The 17,738-nt window shown below is 38.7% G+C and overlaps 2 protein-coding genes across 4 annotated transcripts in view; one reads left to right on the top strand and one right to left on the bottom strand.

Moving 5' to 3' along the window:
• Window positions 1–17,204, top strand: part of LOC121388607 (15-hydroxyprostaglandin dehydrogenase [NAD(+)]-like) — a 29,688-nt gene extending 12,484 nt beyond the window's left edge. The window contains exons 6-8 of the mRNA XM_041520017.1: window positions 1,500–1,576; window positions 4,805–4,953; window positions 16,359–17,204. Coding sequence (XP_041375951.1) covers window positions 1,500–1,576; window positions 4,805–4,953; window positions 16,359–16,464 — 332 coding nt within the window. The 3' untranslated portion in view covers window positions 16,465–17,204. The remainder of the gene's footprint in view (window positions 1–1,499; window positions 1,577–4,804; window positions 4,954–16,358) is intronic.
• The window catches only part of LOC121388605 (sodium- and chloride-dependent GABA transporter 1-like), a 224,808-nt gene that overhangs the window by 182,470 nt on the left and 24,600 nt on the right, over window positions 1–17,738 (bottom strand). The gene's annotated exons all lie outside the window — the stretch shown is intronic.

Here is a 17,738-nt window from a genome sequence, read left to right as displayed (position 1 = left end):
CCCATGACAGGCGTGAGTAGTATAAGGGCCTGGATGGCATCATGACCTACTTTCCATGACCTTGACCTTGGTGCAGGTGTGACGTCATAGTCTGACTTTGGCATAGGTGTTTAGGTGTGTGACCTTGAGAAGGATAACACCCTGCCCGTGTCCCTGACCAACTTAGGTTGGTACTGACGTCCTTGGACTGGCTCTGACCGATTTGTTTAGCATTGACCGACTTAGAGGGCAGTGACTGGTATACCTGGGCAGGTGTGCGACCTTGATGTAAGTCATAGCCTTGACGTGCTTGGTGTGTGACTCATGGCTTAGCCTTGACCTACCTAGCAAACAGTGACTGGTAGGCAGGCGCACGACTTTGCCACAGGTGTGTGACCGACTTCCATGAATAACCGTGCCCCTGACCTAGTCACTGCCTAGCCTCGACTTACTTGGGAGTGCAGTGGGGCAGATGAGCGGCCGTGAGTCATCTACTAGCCTACTTAGCGGGCAGTGACTTTGGGATACCTGAGCAGGTGCGTGACCCACATCTGCTAGCGAGCCTCATCCTTGAGCAATCTGCCGCTTGATGTGTCTGTCGCATGGCCGTGATAATATAGTTATCTAGTCATATCTCATGGGCCTATGATTCAGGTTGAAAACGGCTCATTATCAATGGATACGTTGTGTTATTAAAAGTTATGCAGTCTTCTTCCATCGGTAGACGCGAAGTCCGCAACAGTAACAGGTGATGACATCGTGGTCTCCCGTGTAGTAGAAACCGGCCTTGGCAAGTTCTTTTGGTTTTTGACGTAATTGTATGGGCCACCGAGCATACGTCAGCATTCGGGCATAGAAGTGTCTCATTTCGGGACGATGACAGAACAAGTAATGTCTTGAATAGCAGTCTTCCTCACAGGCAGCATCCGTCTGATCTGTGGCTTCATCCACGAGTTCGTCATCTTCAGTTCCTACCCCAATTTCACGTGTAGCATCCGTTTGATCTTATAATGAATACTCTTCTTCGCATCTTGTTTGGTTGTAACTCTTTTACATTTGATTGTATGTCTTTCTGAACATTTGCAGACCAAGACGTCTCTTCGTCGCTACTGCTACTGCTACTAACACTGCTCGAATATCCCGATGTCATTTTCTTCGTACCAGAATATCTTCAAACTCCAAAGCGAAAATAGATCTCGTTCACAGAACTTTCGGCAAGCGAATGTCGCTACTAACAAAACACCCCTTTTTATATCCAAATACGAGCCTACATAGCTCAAGGCCAGTCGTAATTAGGCCAAGGACGTCAGTACCAACCTAAGTCGGTCAGGGACACGGGCGGGGTGTTATCCTCCTCACGGTCACACACCTATGCCATGGTCAGACTATGATGTCACACCAAGGCCAGACACTACTGGCGTGCACTACAGCAGCTTGCTCTGAATGTGCACGTAAAAGCCTTTGACCATGAACATGCTGAGTTAGTCGCGAAATAAAATATTTATTTGTTTCCCTTTCAGGCATATTACCAAACCCGTACGGCCCGGTCTACACAGCATCCAAATACGGTATAGTTGGATTTAGCCGGAGTTGGGCGGTAAGCGATATCTGATGTTGTTGGGGCTGTGTTTTAAGTTACGCTCTCACCTCCCTAACCAGAGTACTCTGACGGTAAGAGAGCTAAACAATCTAATTAAAATTAGCTGGACTATTACACGTGGATCTTACAGCCGCCCGTTGGAGCTCATGTCCAGTTAACCTTTCATTCGACCAATCATAACCTTACTGCAAAATCATGCCAGTGATTTGAAAACATTCTGGATTATGCCGAGGGTATACGAAATGATTCAATGTAAAGTTTTATATAAAATTCGTTTCAAGACAAAAACAAAAAAATTGATGGTATAGCCATAAAATCTGTTTATACTAGTAAACAAATCCAGTTTATTACTGCATCCCCCTACACCGTTTTTTCAATGTTGAAATAGACCAACATGTTCGCCTATTGCATAAATAGTCTCAACCGATATGTTTAGAATTTGTATGCTCCGGAATAACGTTATAAAAGACGAAGTGTAATTGATCGATATTTAAATTGTTATTTATAGATGGAATGTCACATGGACATGAAAGACCATGCAATGCTGTTAGATCTACTGGTGAGATCAGTAGAGCTAATGTTAATCAGAGTGAGAGCTAAACGGACATTTGGACAGTTATCACGCTCTCTAACCGTCAGAAACCAAACTATATCAAACGATAGTCAAAGATTCCCGCTCTAATACAACAAAGAAAGAAATGTTTTATTTAACGACGCACTCAACACATTTTATTTACGGTTATATGGCGTAAGACATATGGTTAAGGACCACACAGATTTTGAGAGGAAACCCGCTGTCGCCACTACATGGGCTACTCTTCCGATTAGCAGCAAGGGATCTTTTATTTGCGCTTCCCACAGACAGGATAGCACAAACCATGGCCTTTGTTGAACCAGTTATGGATCACTGGTCGCTGCAAGTGGTTTACACCTACTCATTGAGCCTTGCGGAGCATTCACTCAGGGTTTGGAGTCGGTATCTGGATTAAAAATCCCATGCCTCGACTGGGATCCGAACCCAGTACTTACCGGCTGTAGACCGATGGCGTGCCACGACGCCACCGAGGCCGGTCTAATACAACAATGCTATGTTTGACATTAAATACATCTACATCTATAATGTTCGAGCTGGGGGAGGGGGAAGAAAAAAATCCGGAAAGCATTATAGAAACTTAAAGAAAATTCTCTTAACTCTTTAAGGAGTTTTAGACTATTAACTACTCAGTTGTCCCCTCCCCCCCCCCCCCACCCCACCCCAACAAAAAATCCTAGCTACGGCCATGGTTTGTTATAGATTGGTCTTTGGCGGTCAGAGAGCGTGAAAACTGTCCAAATGTCAGTCTAGTGCTCTTACCGTCAGAGTACTCGGGACTACCACCACATTATCTTGAAACATTGTTTCATAATATCAAAATACAGCTAAGCGTTTTAATAAGCTCGTACATGATTTCACCATAAACTATAACGGTTATCGGCTAGTTATTCCTTTGGTTTAGGGGTCTCCGTGTGCATGAAATGTCCCCTAAGCTGGGGGTTTTGTGCTTATATCCAATTGAGGTCCAATCACGGTGTCCTGGGCACATACCTCTGCTATCTGTGATGTCTGTCCCTCACAGTGGGTTAGTTGTTAATTGTTAGTGAGAGAGAAGAGTGTGTAGTGGTCTTGCACCTACCCGACGAGTCGCTAAAACTCGCTCTGGGTGGGAGCCGGTACCGGGCTGCGAACCCTGTACCTAATAGCCTTATGTCCGATGGCTTAACCACGACGCCACCGATGCCGGTCCCCTAAGTTACTCTTCATATTCCTTAAGTACAACATGTGAGTGGATAAAAAAAAAGTGAGGGTAGACGTTCTGTAACCCGGCAATAACTGAGAACATTACATTGAAGTTGATAGACTCCGTGGTCGAATATTGAAGAAACATTTAATGTGGGCGTCTAAACTTGCAAAACTCACAGAACAATACATGACCATTCAACAGTTTTGTAGTAGGACCCTCTATGCAATAAAATAATCTACAGAAATTGTATTTAAGTAGCTCACCGAAGTGAAAAGGTCATAAATATTTATCAATTCGGAAATTTTGAATACTAAACCGATATGCGTGCATTTTCTTTGTATTACGTTCTTGCCTTAAATCTTCAGAAATTAATTACCAGGAATACACTTATATAATCGATTATTTCGTTTAACAGATAAATACTTGAGAAATATGAAAATCGCACCAAAATTAAATGGCGAGTGACGGATCTTGTATTATTTATATAGTAGGGATCGAATTTTTTGTTACAAATAAATACACGTTAAATGACTATAACATTGACATGTATGAAGGGAGTATAGGCAAAATATTGTGAAAATATGAAGTCTACCAATAATACACAATTTATTTATGTATGCTAATCTGTTTCACGTGTCTGTGGACACACCAAGCAGAATATTTCATAATTACAACCAATGGTTTACACGATCATAAACATATAAAATAATCTCGATCAATCAGAATGTTACAGCAGAATAATAATCCTCCTGCAAAGATTGCATGTTGTCTAAATATCTACCTGCATTTTGCAACTTCCACTAGCAGATAAACACATGGTATTTTGAACTTGCAATCACAAAAACTGCACCACGACTGGTATATCAAAGGCAGTGGTGTGTGCTGTCCTGTCTGTGGGATGTGCATATAAAAGATCCCTTGCTACAATGGAAAAATGTAGTGGGTTTCCTCTCTAAGACTATATGTCACAATTACCAAATGTTTGACATCAAATAGCCGATGGTTAATAAATCAATGTGCTCTAGTGGTGTCGTTAAACAAAACAAACTTTAACTTTCATAAAACTGAAACCAAATTAGGAGATTGCTCCGGGTAATTTGAAAGCAAAATGAAATGATTGCCTGGTCTTGTGAGTAGAAATGCAAATTCTGCTGTAACAGTCGTGACTCGGAACGATATTATGATGCAGAACGTATTGAAGAACATGCCTGGTGCCGTCCACAGGTTGCCGTCCACGTCGGCACCATGTAGCCGTAGTTTAAAATGTGCTGGGGAGTCAGAATGAATGAATGAATGTTTAACGACACCATAGCAGGAAAAATACATCGGCTATTTGGTGTCAAACTATGGTAAAGACAAACAAATAAAGTGATTTTCAACATCAACATAAAAATTCAACAGGTAAATAAAAACAGAGTGTAAAGGACTGTGCTTCTTTACACAGATGAACCCAGACATAATTAAGAACGGTGTCCGCATCAACGTGCTCTGTCCGTCGTTCGTGGACACGAATCTCTTTGCAGACCTCAACAGCGACAACTGTCTAAACGTTCCGGCACTCAAAGCTATGATCCAGCATGTCGGGGTCATGACGTAAGAAACTACGCTATTATGATTATTTAATGTGTGTGTGTGTCTTTATCAACACACACACACACACACGAACGGTCTCTCTCTCTCTCGTACACACACACACACGAACGGTCTCTCTCTCTCTCTCTCTCTCTCGCACACACACACACACACACACGAACGGTCTCTCTATCTCTCTCTCTCTCGCACACACACACACACGAACGGTCTCTCTCTCTCTCTCTCTCTCTCTCTCTCTCTCTCTCGCACACACACACACGAACGGTCTCTCTCTCTCTCTCTCTCTCTCTCTCTCTCGCACACACACACACGAACGGTCTCTCACACTCCTCTCTCTCTCTCTCTCTCTCTCTCTCTCTCGCACACACACACACGAACGGTCTCTCACACACACTCCTCTCTCTCTCTCTCTCTCTCTCCATCTGTCTCTCCATCTGTCTCTCTCACACACACACACCTCTCTGTATTTCTCTCTTACACACAACACACACCAATAACACGTGTAAAGTATCGATTTTAAAACATACGACTAGCTGATCCGTCGAATCTAATTTTTTTAAAAATACACTTTGATTTCTATGAATCAAAAATATTATTGGTAGCATAGATGAAATTTATTCGTTAAAAGTCGCTCTGGGTGGGAGTCGGTACCGGGATATGAACCCTGTAACTACCAGCCTTATGTTCGATGGCTCAACCACGACGCCACCGAGGCTGGTCTAAAAGGAACGCAGGTCCGTAGGACCTCGGTTCCTAGGAACAGTAGTCCTATCGGACCTCCATAGCTTAGGAACCATAGTTCTACCCGGACTTTCATGCCTGGTTTATTTTTAAGTTGTTTGTATCCTAGGACTTGTATTCCTACCGGACTTAAATTCCTTCTACAGCAGTGACAGAAATACTAGTCCGGCAAATTAAATGGCGATTGGCATGCTTGATGCTGGCATGTTGACAGAAGACGTTGCAAGGCATGTTGGGAGTTCTAGTCGCTAGACCGCTATATCATGAACACGCATTTGCGCAATCGATTCCAAACACACCTGGGCTTCATAATAAGCGAATCAGTGGGCAAACTGTTCGTAATCGTCTGCGGGAGAAAGGTTTACATGCACGACGTCCATACGTCGGATGCGTTTTAACGCAACGTCATCATCTAAATCGTCTTAATTGGGCACGTGTACACACTCGTTGGATACGGCGACGCTGGAATACCGTTCTTTTTTCGGATGAATCCAGATTTTCTTTACAACGTGGTGATGGCAGGGTGCGCGTCTACCGTAGGAGAAATGAACGCTATGCTGACTGTTGTGTTCTTGAACGAGATCGTTTCGGGGGTGGGGGTTCTGTCATGGTCTGGGCAGCCATTGCCCATGGTTATCGTTCACCACTAGTCGTCATTGATGGCAATTTAAATGCTCAACGTTACCGCGATGACATTCTCGCTCATCACGTCATTCCTCTGTTACATAACAACGCCAACATCTCGATTTTTCAGCATGATAATGCCACCTCTCATACAGCTAAAGACACTGTAAATTTTCTTAGGACAAATAACATTGATTTCGTTGATGACTGGCCCGCTAAAAGTCCTGATCTCAACCCCATCGAGCATGTCTGGGATAGTCTGGACAAACGATTGAGGCGTCGTCCCAACCCACCCGCTAACGTCAACGAACTTCGTCAAGCGCTCATTCAGGAATGGAACAATATTCCACAGGCAGAAATCAACACTTTAGTCAATTCTACGCGCATGCGATGCGCTGTAGTGGTCAATTCAAGAGGTGGTCATACCCGTTATTAAGTGTTTTTTTTTTTTTTAACCCCTACCACACTTGGTCAAAATTTCTCCCAGTTTCTGTTAACCTATGGCCATGATTTTTGCACCAAACGATGCATCATAGAACACTCTTTAAACGCATATATAACAATTATTCCCCCGGTTTGTTTTCATCAAGTTATGTTCAAGCAAATTTAGCGGAAGTTTCTTATTTTGTTCAGTATATATATGAAAACTGGTAACTCCAAAAAACTTAACATTTGGTGAACAACAAAAGACAATTTCTATATACACCAACATAATTTTTAATAATATGTTTTGTAAAAGTAAAAGTAAAGTTTGTTTTATTTAACGACGCCGCTAGAGCACATTGATTTTTAATCTTATCATCGGCTATTGGACGTCAAACATATGGTCATTCTGACACTGTTTTTAGAGGAAACCCGCTGTCGCCACATAGGCTACTCTTTTTTACGACAGGCAGCAAGGGATCTTTTATTTGCGCTTCCCACAGGCAGGATAGCACAAACCATGGCCTTTGTTGAACCAGTTATGGATCACTGGTCGGTGCAAGTGGTTTACACCTACCCATTGAGCCTTGCGGAGCACTCACTCAGGGTTTGGAGTCGGTATCTCGATTAAAAATCCCATGCCTCGACTGGGATCCGAACCCAGTACCTACCAGCCTGTAGACCGATGGCCTGCCACGACGCCACCGAGGCCGGTTTAATGTTTTGTAAGTTTATATTTTGACGGTAAGTCACAATCTGATTAATTGTGATTTTCTTAAGTTTTTGTCAGATCGGACTTCCATTCCTCGGAATCCTAGTCTGTGGGACCTGTATCCTTAGGAATTTAAGTCTGTGGGACGTGGATTCCGAGGAATGTAAGTCCGTGGGACGTTTATTCCTGGCCCTCCTAGTCCACAGGATTTTCAATCCTAGTATTCCTAGTCCTCTGGAATTTATGTCCGATAGTTTGCCTATTACATATATATGATTCCTGAAAATCCCAGAAATAAAACTTTAAAAAATGTACTAATTCTAGTAGTTAGTACTTATAACTAGTACTATAATGACCAGTTACTACAATACAAAATAACAGGAATAATAAGCATGAAAATTTGACTTTTATTGATGAACAATTAAAAATAGCATCAAAACACTTGAAATTAATTATCACTGACTGCCTTATCGCAGTTTTGACCATAACAAGCATAAGATATGAGTTGGGAAAAGGGTCTCTGTATTATAATACCTGTCTGTTAGGACTCCTGTCACGGGGATCCTATAATACCCGTAACTGAATGAAACACGATTGTCCAAACATCTCTCCTAACTGTATATCTATTAGATCTCTCTGTAACAGGCAGTTATACCCGCTGTGGCTCGTCTCTAGGTATGATCAGAGATACGATCTTATATAAAGTATATATTATTATAGTACGTTTAGTTCACTAGAAAACACAACAAAACACAATACAAATCTGTATTAACCTACGCTGACAAATGTACTGCCGCAGTAGTTAATTAATAACAACAATAATAACAACCCAGAACTGATCACTTAATTAGTTAATCTCTAGGTGTCTAGTTTACACAATATGCTATTCACTTCACCGTGACACAACACCCACACGTGTGATAATTGAGAAACGCTAACACACACGTGTGATAATAAAGGAACGCTGCCAGTGGAACTTAATAAATAAAGGAATTTCAACTCTATTCCTAACTGGTTAATTTTTAATTAACCCTTACTACTCATTCAGTAACCTTGTAACACAGAATTAATACGGGTACCTATCACAATCCTCTAGGATGACTGGTTAAGCTTTTTATAATTATTTAGGACAGTGAGCCTACAGATTACTGCGTCAGATGACCGGCAGCACCGTCTAAATAATATTGGTATAATACAGTATTAAAATATTTAAAGTCACATCAATCACATCAAGGTTATACAACAGAGCAGAAAATATATATTTACCAAAGTCCCGTCTGAACTAATATAGATCGTTCAGTGGACGACGACCGTACCCCTGGAGCCTTCCTTATGTTTCTCCTCGATATATCTAAATCCTAACTAGAATGGACACATTCGGCCAAAATGAGCTGGCCTAAAATCTTCACCATGCATTTCCATAATTTTACTCACAATATTAGTTGTAAAGCATGTAAAAATGCAGACTGATTTGTTTGGAATCCTATTTAGCGTCTTGGTAGTAATGAGAATATAAATATACGTTGTGTTCCAGATTCGGACATTAAAAATCAACATGCCTCCCCACCCCTTCTCCCAGAAATGGAGCCTGAATGCCTATTGCGACCAAAACTGTCAGGTGTAAAAATGTCATGAGTAGTTAGTCTGTTTAAAATTATCTTTGTAAATTGTGTGCGCATATTATTGACAGTATGATAATTGTTTAGAGGTTACTGTTTTGTTTTAGTCGGTGTGGTAGCCCATTGAGCTGCTAAAACCCACTCTTAGTCATTGGTATTTCTGTTAAAGGGACATTCCTGAGTTTGCTTCAATTTTTAAGATGTTATCGACTAACAGAGACTTTTTAACGATTGTAATTACATACTAAATATATTTTTCTGCATAAAATATGAATGGCTGTATATTAAACGTGTTTCTGATCGTGTTAATATTTGTACTAGGTAAAATTTCATTTTATTTCTTAAAATAAACATTTTTCTTACGTACGAAATTATCTGAAGACAAAATCAAGTTTGGGCTTCTTACAAATATTAAGAGATCAGAAACACATTGAATATACAGACACTGATATTCTAAACAAGAAAATATATTTAATATGTAAGTTTAATCGTAGAAATATGTTATTAGTCGAAAACATCTTACAATGCAGCAAAGTCAGGAATTTCCCTTTAATTGATAAACAATGAAAACCATTTAACATATTTTTTTATCGATGGTATGGTTTGTTGGAACTAAGATATCAAAGAGGCTAGAGTGTGATATGTCATATGCTAGACAAAATTAATTTTTGAAAATGAGCAAAATTGACGAAGCAGGCACATGTTCAGTAAGCTATATAGGGGAGACGTCTAGAAATGTACTTTGAAGAGGGGTGTTTAGAACACGCAACCCCACCCCACACCCTATGTACACGCGCCTACAACATTTTTGACAAAAAAAAGGCACAAACTTAAAATTATATAATAACAAGATAATGTCTATAACGCAAATATCACATTTTTATAGTTAAATTAATATTATTATTATTATTATTATCAAATACCAGTATATAATGTCTAACAGATAATCGTGTTGGTATATCATATGGGCAAGTTATACTTATTTGCGAGTACTAATATGCTTCGAATTATGGAAAATGTTTTTGAGTTACTTTTAAATGTTTAAACATTTATTAGTTGGAACAATACGCAATGAATAAAGACTTTGGTTCTGCTCATGTAATAAGGTCAACACAATTTGTACAAACTCTTGCAAATGATATAAATGGAAAATATTGGAATAAATAGAAAATATTTAAATAAAGATAGGCGCTAGTATCCTAAGTTAATTAAATAAACCAAAAAGGAAACTGTTTTTCGTTTTGTTTACATTTATAATTTAATTTTTATGTGTACAACCGGACTTAAATTTTGACTGTCCAGGAATGCAAGTCCGGCCCGGACTTGATATCCTGGCAGTCAGACCAGTATTCCTAAGGAATGTAAGTCCTAGGATTTGCATTCCTAGGTATATTAGACCTTGGACCTGTATTCCAAGGAGATTAAGTCCGGTCAGACAACTGTTACTACGGACTTGCATTCCGTTTACACCGGTATGAAAACAGCATTATTGTTTGCCTTCTTCCTACAAGCACACGAGAGTAATCTCCCCTAGCCTGTTGGCTTGTTCCGCGAAATAAAACGGTTAAAATGTAATATGAATTGACCGGCCCCAGTAGTGTCGTGGTTAAGCCATCGGACATATTATTCCGGTACTGGCTCACACTCTGAGCGAGTTTTCGTACCCATTTTGTTTCGTCCCTGGACGATTCGTACACACTACGTTTAGTTGACGATATATGTATATAGCGTCAGACATATAGGTTAAGGACCACACAGATATATAGAGAGGAAACCCGCTGTCGCCACTTCATGGGCTACTCTTTTCGATTAGCAGCAAGGGGTATGTTATATGCACCATCCCACAGACAGGATGGTACATACCATGGCCACACCAGTTGTGGAGCACTGGCTGGAACGAGAAATAGCCCAATGGGGCCACCAATCGAACCTAAACCGACCGCGCTTCAAGCGAGCGCTTTACCACTGGGCTACGTCCCGCCCCTAATTCAACTAGATGTACCGGTGTAATAGCCCAAAATATATTCCGGGGGTAAAAAACAGGCTATCCCAGAATATACCTCTCTAGTCTGTATTTCAATGTCCAGCGGGGGTTTCCATCACCATTTATATATTTTGGGCTAGAGAATATCGAAATATCTTCTAAAATTACTAATCTGTGATAGTTTTATTTTTATGAAAGCAATAGTTGCTTTTCTTTTAAAGGGACAATCCTGAGTTTGCTCCATTGTAAGATTTTTCCGACTAATAAAATATTTCTACGATTAAACTTGCATATTAAATATATTTTCTTGTTTAGAATATCAATGTCTGTATATTCAATGTGTTTCTGGTCGTCTTAATATTTCTAAGAAGCCCAAAGTGGACTTTGTCTTCAAATAATTTTTTTTTTTTTTAGGAAATAGAATGAAATTTCACTTAGTACAGATATTAGAACGACCAGAAACACATTTAATATACAACCACTAATATTTGATGCAGAAAATTATATTTGATATGTAATTACAATCGTTAAAAGGTCTCTGTTAGTCGATAACATCTTAAAAATTGCAGCAAACTCAGGAATGGCCCTTTAAAGCGTTTATTATTTATTTAGTTTGTATACTATACAGGTTAGTAATAAAACATGAGGGTTAGGGTTAGGGGTATAAAACAGGCTAGCTCACTAAAACCCCAGGTACAGTTTGGCGGGGGGTATATTTTGAGCTGTTACACCGGGTACGAATCATCCAGGGTATAAAACGGTAGTCCCGTAACCGTTTTACCGACTCAATGCGTAGGTGTAACACCACTGCATCGATTTCACTCTCACTAACCCACTGTCCTGGACAGACAGCCCAGATAGCTGAGGTGTGTTACCAGGACAGCGTGCTTGGGCCTTAATTAGATATATGAACAAAAATAAGTTGAAAGGAATGAATGAAAATATGAATCGCAGAAAACATTTAAATTATTTTTGGCAAGTAAATACACCAATAAACCAAAACCAAACAAAAAACAACAACCACGAAATAATAAAATAAAATTAGCGTGCACGTGTCTGTTAAACAGACACACGCACACACTCATCTTTCGTACACACTAGATTGTGAGAACATCATTCGTTAATAATAGAATATATGTTTAACGACACCCCAGCATGAAAAATGCATCGGCTATTGGGTGTCAAAATATGGTAAATATCGTTAATAATAATAATAATAATAATAATAATAGAAAATAGAATACAAATACAGTAAATAAATACAAAAATTGTTCCTGACTTTAAAACATTATCTTTTTGACTTGGCAACATGATTGGGACGGTGCGGTTGCGAACAAGCTTTATGCCATCAAGGCAGTCTTGGGAGAGTGGCAGTCCTCCTGTAGGCAGCGCAGGAAGGATAATGACTTGACCCGTTCATTTATCTTGAAGAAAGACCCCCCACCCCAGTGTGAGCACTGTCCGTGCACTCTGACGGTACGGCCACATTTTGGTGGAGTGTAAGCATCTCAAAGAAACTAGAACAGATATATTTGGGCAACGAAATGTGATGGAATCCTTTCGATTCCATCAGAACTTTGTTCACTTCCATCTTGAAGGACATTGCAGATGAAACTATTCCTGAGACTTCGGCAGTGCGAAAGCGTTTCAATAAACCATGGTTTAATGGTATGTGCAAAGATTCATTCAAGGAGCGAAACAGGTTGCTTGAGCGGTTCAAACGTGAACCTATAGCAGACAACCTGGGTGCATTTCGTATTGCTAGCGCTAAGGCTCGCAGAGAGATTAGACAGAGTAATAAAACATCTTGGAGAAATTTTGTCTCCAAGATGAATTCACAAACATCGGTGAAATCTGTCTGGAATAGGATCCGTAAAATCAAGGGTAAGGAATCCAGTAATACAGTTTATCATTTGTCTGTCATTGATACGGATGGCACGTCTCATCGTGACATTGCCAGACAACTTTTCTCATAATTCATTTTCTGTTTTCAGTACAGATGCTTTTACATCTGTTAGAACTAAAGCTGAAAAGCAGTCCATTAATTTTTCATCCGAAAATGCTGGAGTATACAACAGGCATTTCTCTATGGAGGAATTGCAGGATGCTCTTCGTAGAGCCCATGATACTTCAGTGGGACCGGATGAAATTCATTATCAGTTATTAAAACATTTACCTGAATCGTCTTTGATGGTTCTTTTGAATATTTTAAATGACATCTGGATTTCTGGTGACTTTCCTTCTGATTGGAGGACAGCAATTATCACTCCTAATCCTACTAGTTATCGCCCTATTGCTTTGACAAGTTGCATTTGTAAAAGCATGGAACGAATGATCAATCGTAGACTTGTCTGGTATCTTGGATCTCACAAATTGCTCACTAATGTGCAATGTGGATTCAGATCTAGACGTAGCAGGGTTGATCATCTTGTTAGATTTGAAACATTTTGTAGGGAAGCTTTCATCCATAATCAGCACTTGGTTTCAGTGTGTTTTTTTATTTGGAGAAAGCTTACGATACCACGTGGAAGTATGGGATTTTAAACGGCCTCCATGGCATGGGCCTAAGAGGTCGACTTCCTGTTTTTATTTCTCAATTTTTAAAAGATAGATCTTTTAAAGTCCGGGTGGGGTCGACTTTATCTGACATTCACCCACAGGAGATGGGTGTGCCTCAAGGTAGTATCCTGTCTGTAACTTTATTTTCTGTGAAGATTAACAGCATCACCCAGTGTTTAACACCTGGTGTGGATTGCTCGTTATATGTCGATGATTTTCAGATTTGCTATTTGAACGTAAGTTGCAGCTTTGCTTGAATAAACTTCATCAATGGGCAACTGAGAACGGCTTTAGATTCTCAAAGTCAAAAACGGTTTGTATGCATATCTGCCAGAAAAGAGGTCTCCACTTAGATCCACAGTTGCATCTGGACAAAATTCCAATTCCAGTTGTGGAGGAGACTAAATTTCTGGGGGTTATATTTGACAGGAAGCTATCTTTTGTGCCACATCTTAAATATGTTAAAAAGAAGGGCTTAAAAGCTCTGAATATTTAAAAAGTTATTGGTAATACAGAATGGGGAGCAGACTAAGAGGTTATTCTCCGTCTCTATAGATCTCTTGTGAGGTCAAAACTTGATTATGGGTGCATTGTGTATGGGTCGGCATGCAAGTCGTACTTGCAAATGCTAAATCCTATACACAATCAGGGACTTAGGCTTTGTCTTATGGCATTTAGAGCATCTCCTTTAGAGAGCTTGTACGTTGATGCACACGAACCTTGTGCCAAGCTTTCTCTGCAGTATGCCACCAAGATTAACTCATTACCAACACATCCTACACATGATGCGGTGTTTGACAACAAATATATGAAGTTGTTTGATGCAAGGCCAAATGCTATTCGTACATTTGGTCTTCGTATTAAGCGGGGTTTTTTTTATCACTTTCCAACATTGATTTATCAGACACTTTGGAAACTCCTTCTTATTTTGTTTTACCACCATGGTGTATTACACCACCTAAAATTGTGTTTGATCTTTCGCATCTGAAGAAAGATCGTACAGATGCTGTTGTGTACAAGCAAATTTTCATGGAAATTCAACACAAGTACAGTGATTACATTCCTGTGTATATAGACGGATGGGAATTCTGTGGCTTGTGCTAGTTTTTCCATCAGACACTATCCTTTCCATGAGACTCGGCATCGATCCTTAGTGCTGAAGTTTGGGCAGTTATTAAAGCCTTAGAGGAAATCAAGGATTCAGTTGCATCCACATTTATTATTTTTATACATTCACTTTCGTGTCTCCAAGCTTTACGCAATATGAAGCTGGACCATCCCTTAATTGGGATGGTGATACGAAAATGTGTCTTTTTATCCATTGCCAATAAAGATATTGTATTTTGTTGGGTGCCCAGCCATATTGGTATCAGGGGTAATAAAAAGGCAGATTCTGCTGCCAAGTCTGCTTTGGATTTGCCTCATGTCAGGGTTGGTGTACCTTATACTGAGTTTAAACACAGTATCAATCAATTTATCTTTTCGACTTGGCAACGTGATTGGAACGATATGGTTGCGAACAAGCTTCATGCTATCAAGCCAGTCCTCCTATAGACAGTGCAGGAAGGATGAGGCAGTCTTGTGTCGTGTCCGCATCGGTCATACTTACTTGACCCATTCATTTATCTTGAAGAATGATCCACCTCAGTGTGTGCACTGTCAGTGTCTTCTGACGGTGCGACACATTTTAGTGGAGTGTAAGCATTTGTTAGCAACTCGAAAAGATGTATTTGGACAAAGAAATGTGATGGAATCATTTCGATTCCATCCAGAACTTTTATTGCAGTTTTTACGTGATACCGAGTTTTATTCTAAATGTTAATATTATATATCTGTGATATTTGTATTTTTACACAGTTCTTTACACTGTGTTTTAATTTAACTGTTGAATTTTTATATTGATGTTGATCATTACATTGTTTTTCCATTACCACAGTTTGACACCCAATAGCCGATGTATTTTTCGTGCTGGGGTGTCGTTAAACATTCATTTCATTCATTCATTCATTCATTCATTGTATTACAATATTTACGTGATACTGACTTTTATTATACATTTTAATTTTATCTCTCTGTGATATTTGTATTGTTTGCACAGTTCTTTACACTGTTTTTTTTTTATTGAATTTTTACATTGATGTTGACCATCACGTACTATTTTGGATTTACCATAGTTTGACACCCAATAGCCGATATACTTTTCGTGCTGGGGTGTCGTTAAAGGGACATTCCTGAGTTTGCTGCAATTTTTAAGATATTGACTAACGGAGACTTTTTAACAATTGTAATTACACATCAAACATATTTTTATGCATAATATATTAGTGGCTGTATATTAAACGTGTTTGTGATCGTTCTAATATTTGTACTAGGTTAAATTTCATTTTATTTCATACAATATATTTTTTCGTACGTACGAAATTACTTGAAGATAAAATCAAGTTTGGGCTTCTTACAAATATTAAGACGACCATAAACATTAAATATACAGACAATGAAAATAGATTTAATATGTAAGTTTAATCGTAGAAATATTTTATTAGTCGGAAACATCTTACAATGTAGCAAACTCAGGAATGTCCCTTTAAACATTCATTCATTCATTCAAACATATTATATCTTGTGCAATACATGGACTTGAACTGTTTTCCGTTAGTATATAATAAGTCGGCCTCTATGACATATGACAGCTTTATAAATGTAATCGGTTTAGTCCGACACCATGCACTAATTTATATTTCAGATCTGAACACGTGGCGGAAGGCTTGTTGGAACTCATTGAAGATGAAACGAGAAACGGCGCCGTATTAAAAATGAGAAAAAAGGAAGGGCGCGTATATCACGTTTAATAAATGCGTTTCCATGACAGTGTAGAATACCGGATGTGGGTGGAGTGGGTCATACGGGGATCGAAAGTAATTTGCAATGACATTTTTAGTATTTTTCAATAAGCAATGTATAACAGGTAGAGAAAGCCCAACATATACTGTAATCTGTATACATCAAAAGGGGACCGATGAACTGACTTGTAACTATAATAAATAATATTAACACTTAAAGAGATATTATTAAGTTGCAATCCCATATCAACCCCCATGACTTTTTTGCTAAAATGTCTGTGTATATAATAACATAATACTAGTAATAAAAATACAAATAAACAATAAATATTATTATTAAATAATAATAATAAACAATAATTATTAGTATTAAATAACAATAACAATAATAATAATAATAATAACAATAAAACAACAATAATAACTAGCATTAAATAACAACAATAACAATAATAATAATAATAATAAACTAAAATAATAAAATTATCATCGATCAGTAGAAGTTAAATCTGATTTTAATAGTGGCTGGAACAGACAGCGTTGGCAGTTTCATCTGAATTGCTACCAATAGATAATGCGCTATAAGGAGATACAAATGCCGACCTTTGCGTACAATTACTTTGTTTTGGCTGTTCCATTAGTTGCCTTCACCCCTAAATTGAAAATAAAGTTCGCACCCTATGGAATTTGATGACAAATTGTTAAGAAACGTTATTTATTTACACATTAAAAAAAAAAAAAAAAAAAAAGAGTAAATAATCTTAATATGCATTTATACTACGAGCTTTAAAGGGACATACCCTAGTTTTTAAACACTAAGGCATATTTTTTTACTATTAGAGCCATTTTTGGTAACAAAAAGCATACTTTACTTACATTTTATGGTTTAGATTATCAGTCTCCATACATTCAAAGTGTTTTTGGTCATCCTGGTATTTTTAACATCACAAAATGCCTTTCTCATAATTTAAAAAAGCATGTGCGTCTGAGAAGTAACAGTTATGGAGTAGAGTTTTAGTCTATTTTTAGAGGGTATTTCACCATTTCAAAGTCACAAACTCATGTTTCACTCAATTGTAACTTTATCCAAATGTGTTACAGTTTGTAGATTAACTAAACGTAGTGTTAATTTTCACGGGTTGAAACTAGGGTCTGTCCCTTTAATCGTATCCAACATTATAGTGACAGGCAAATTCAACGGTTCCATTTTGATGCAAACTGGCTGTACCAATCACTTCAAGGGATGAAAACTCCCAAGGAATACATCAGAAGGTTCTCCTTTA

The sequence above is a fragment of the Gigantopelta aegis genome, chromosome 14 (genome assembly GCF_016097555.1).
Source record: "Gigantopelta aegis isolate Gae_Host chromosome 14, Gae_host_genome, whole genome shotgun sequence".
In the NCBI taxonomy this organism is placed as follows: domain Eukaryota; kingdom Metazoa; phylum Mollusca; class Gastropoda; order Neomphalida; family Peltospiridae; genus Gigantopelta; species Gigantopelta aegis.
This window is presented reverse-complemented; position numbering and strand designations above follow the sequence as displayed.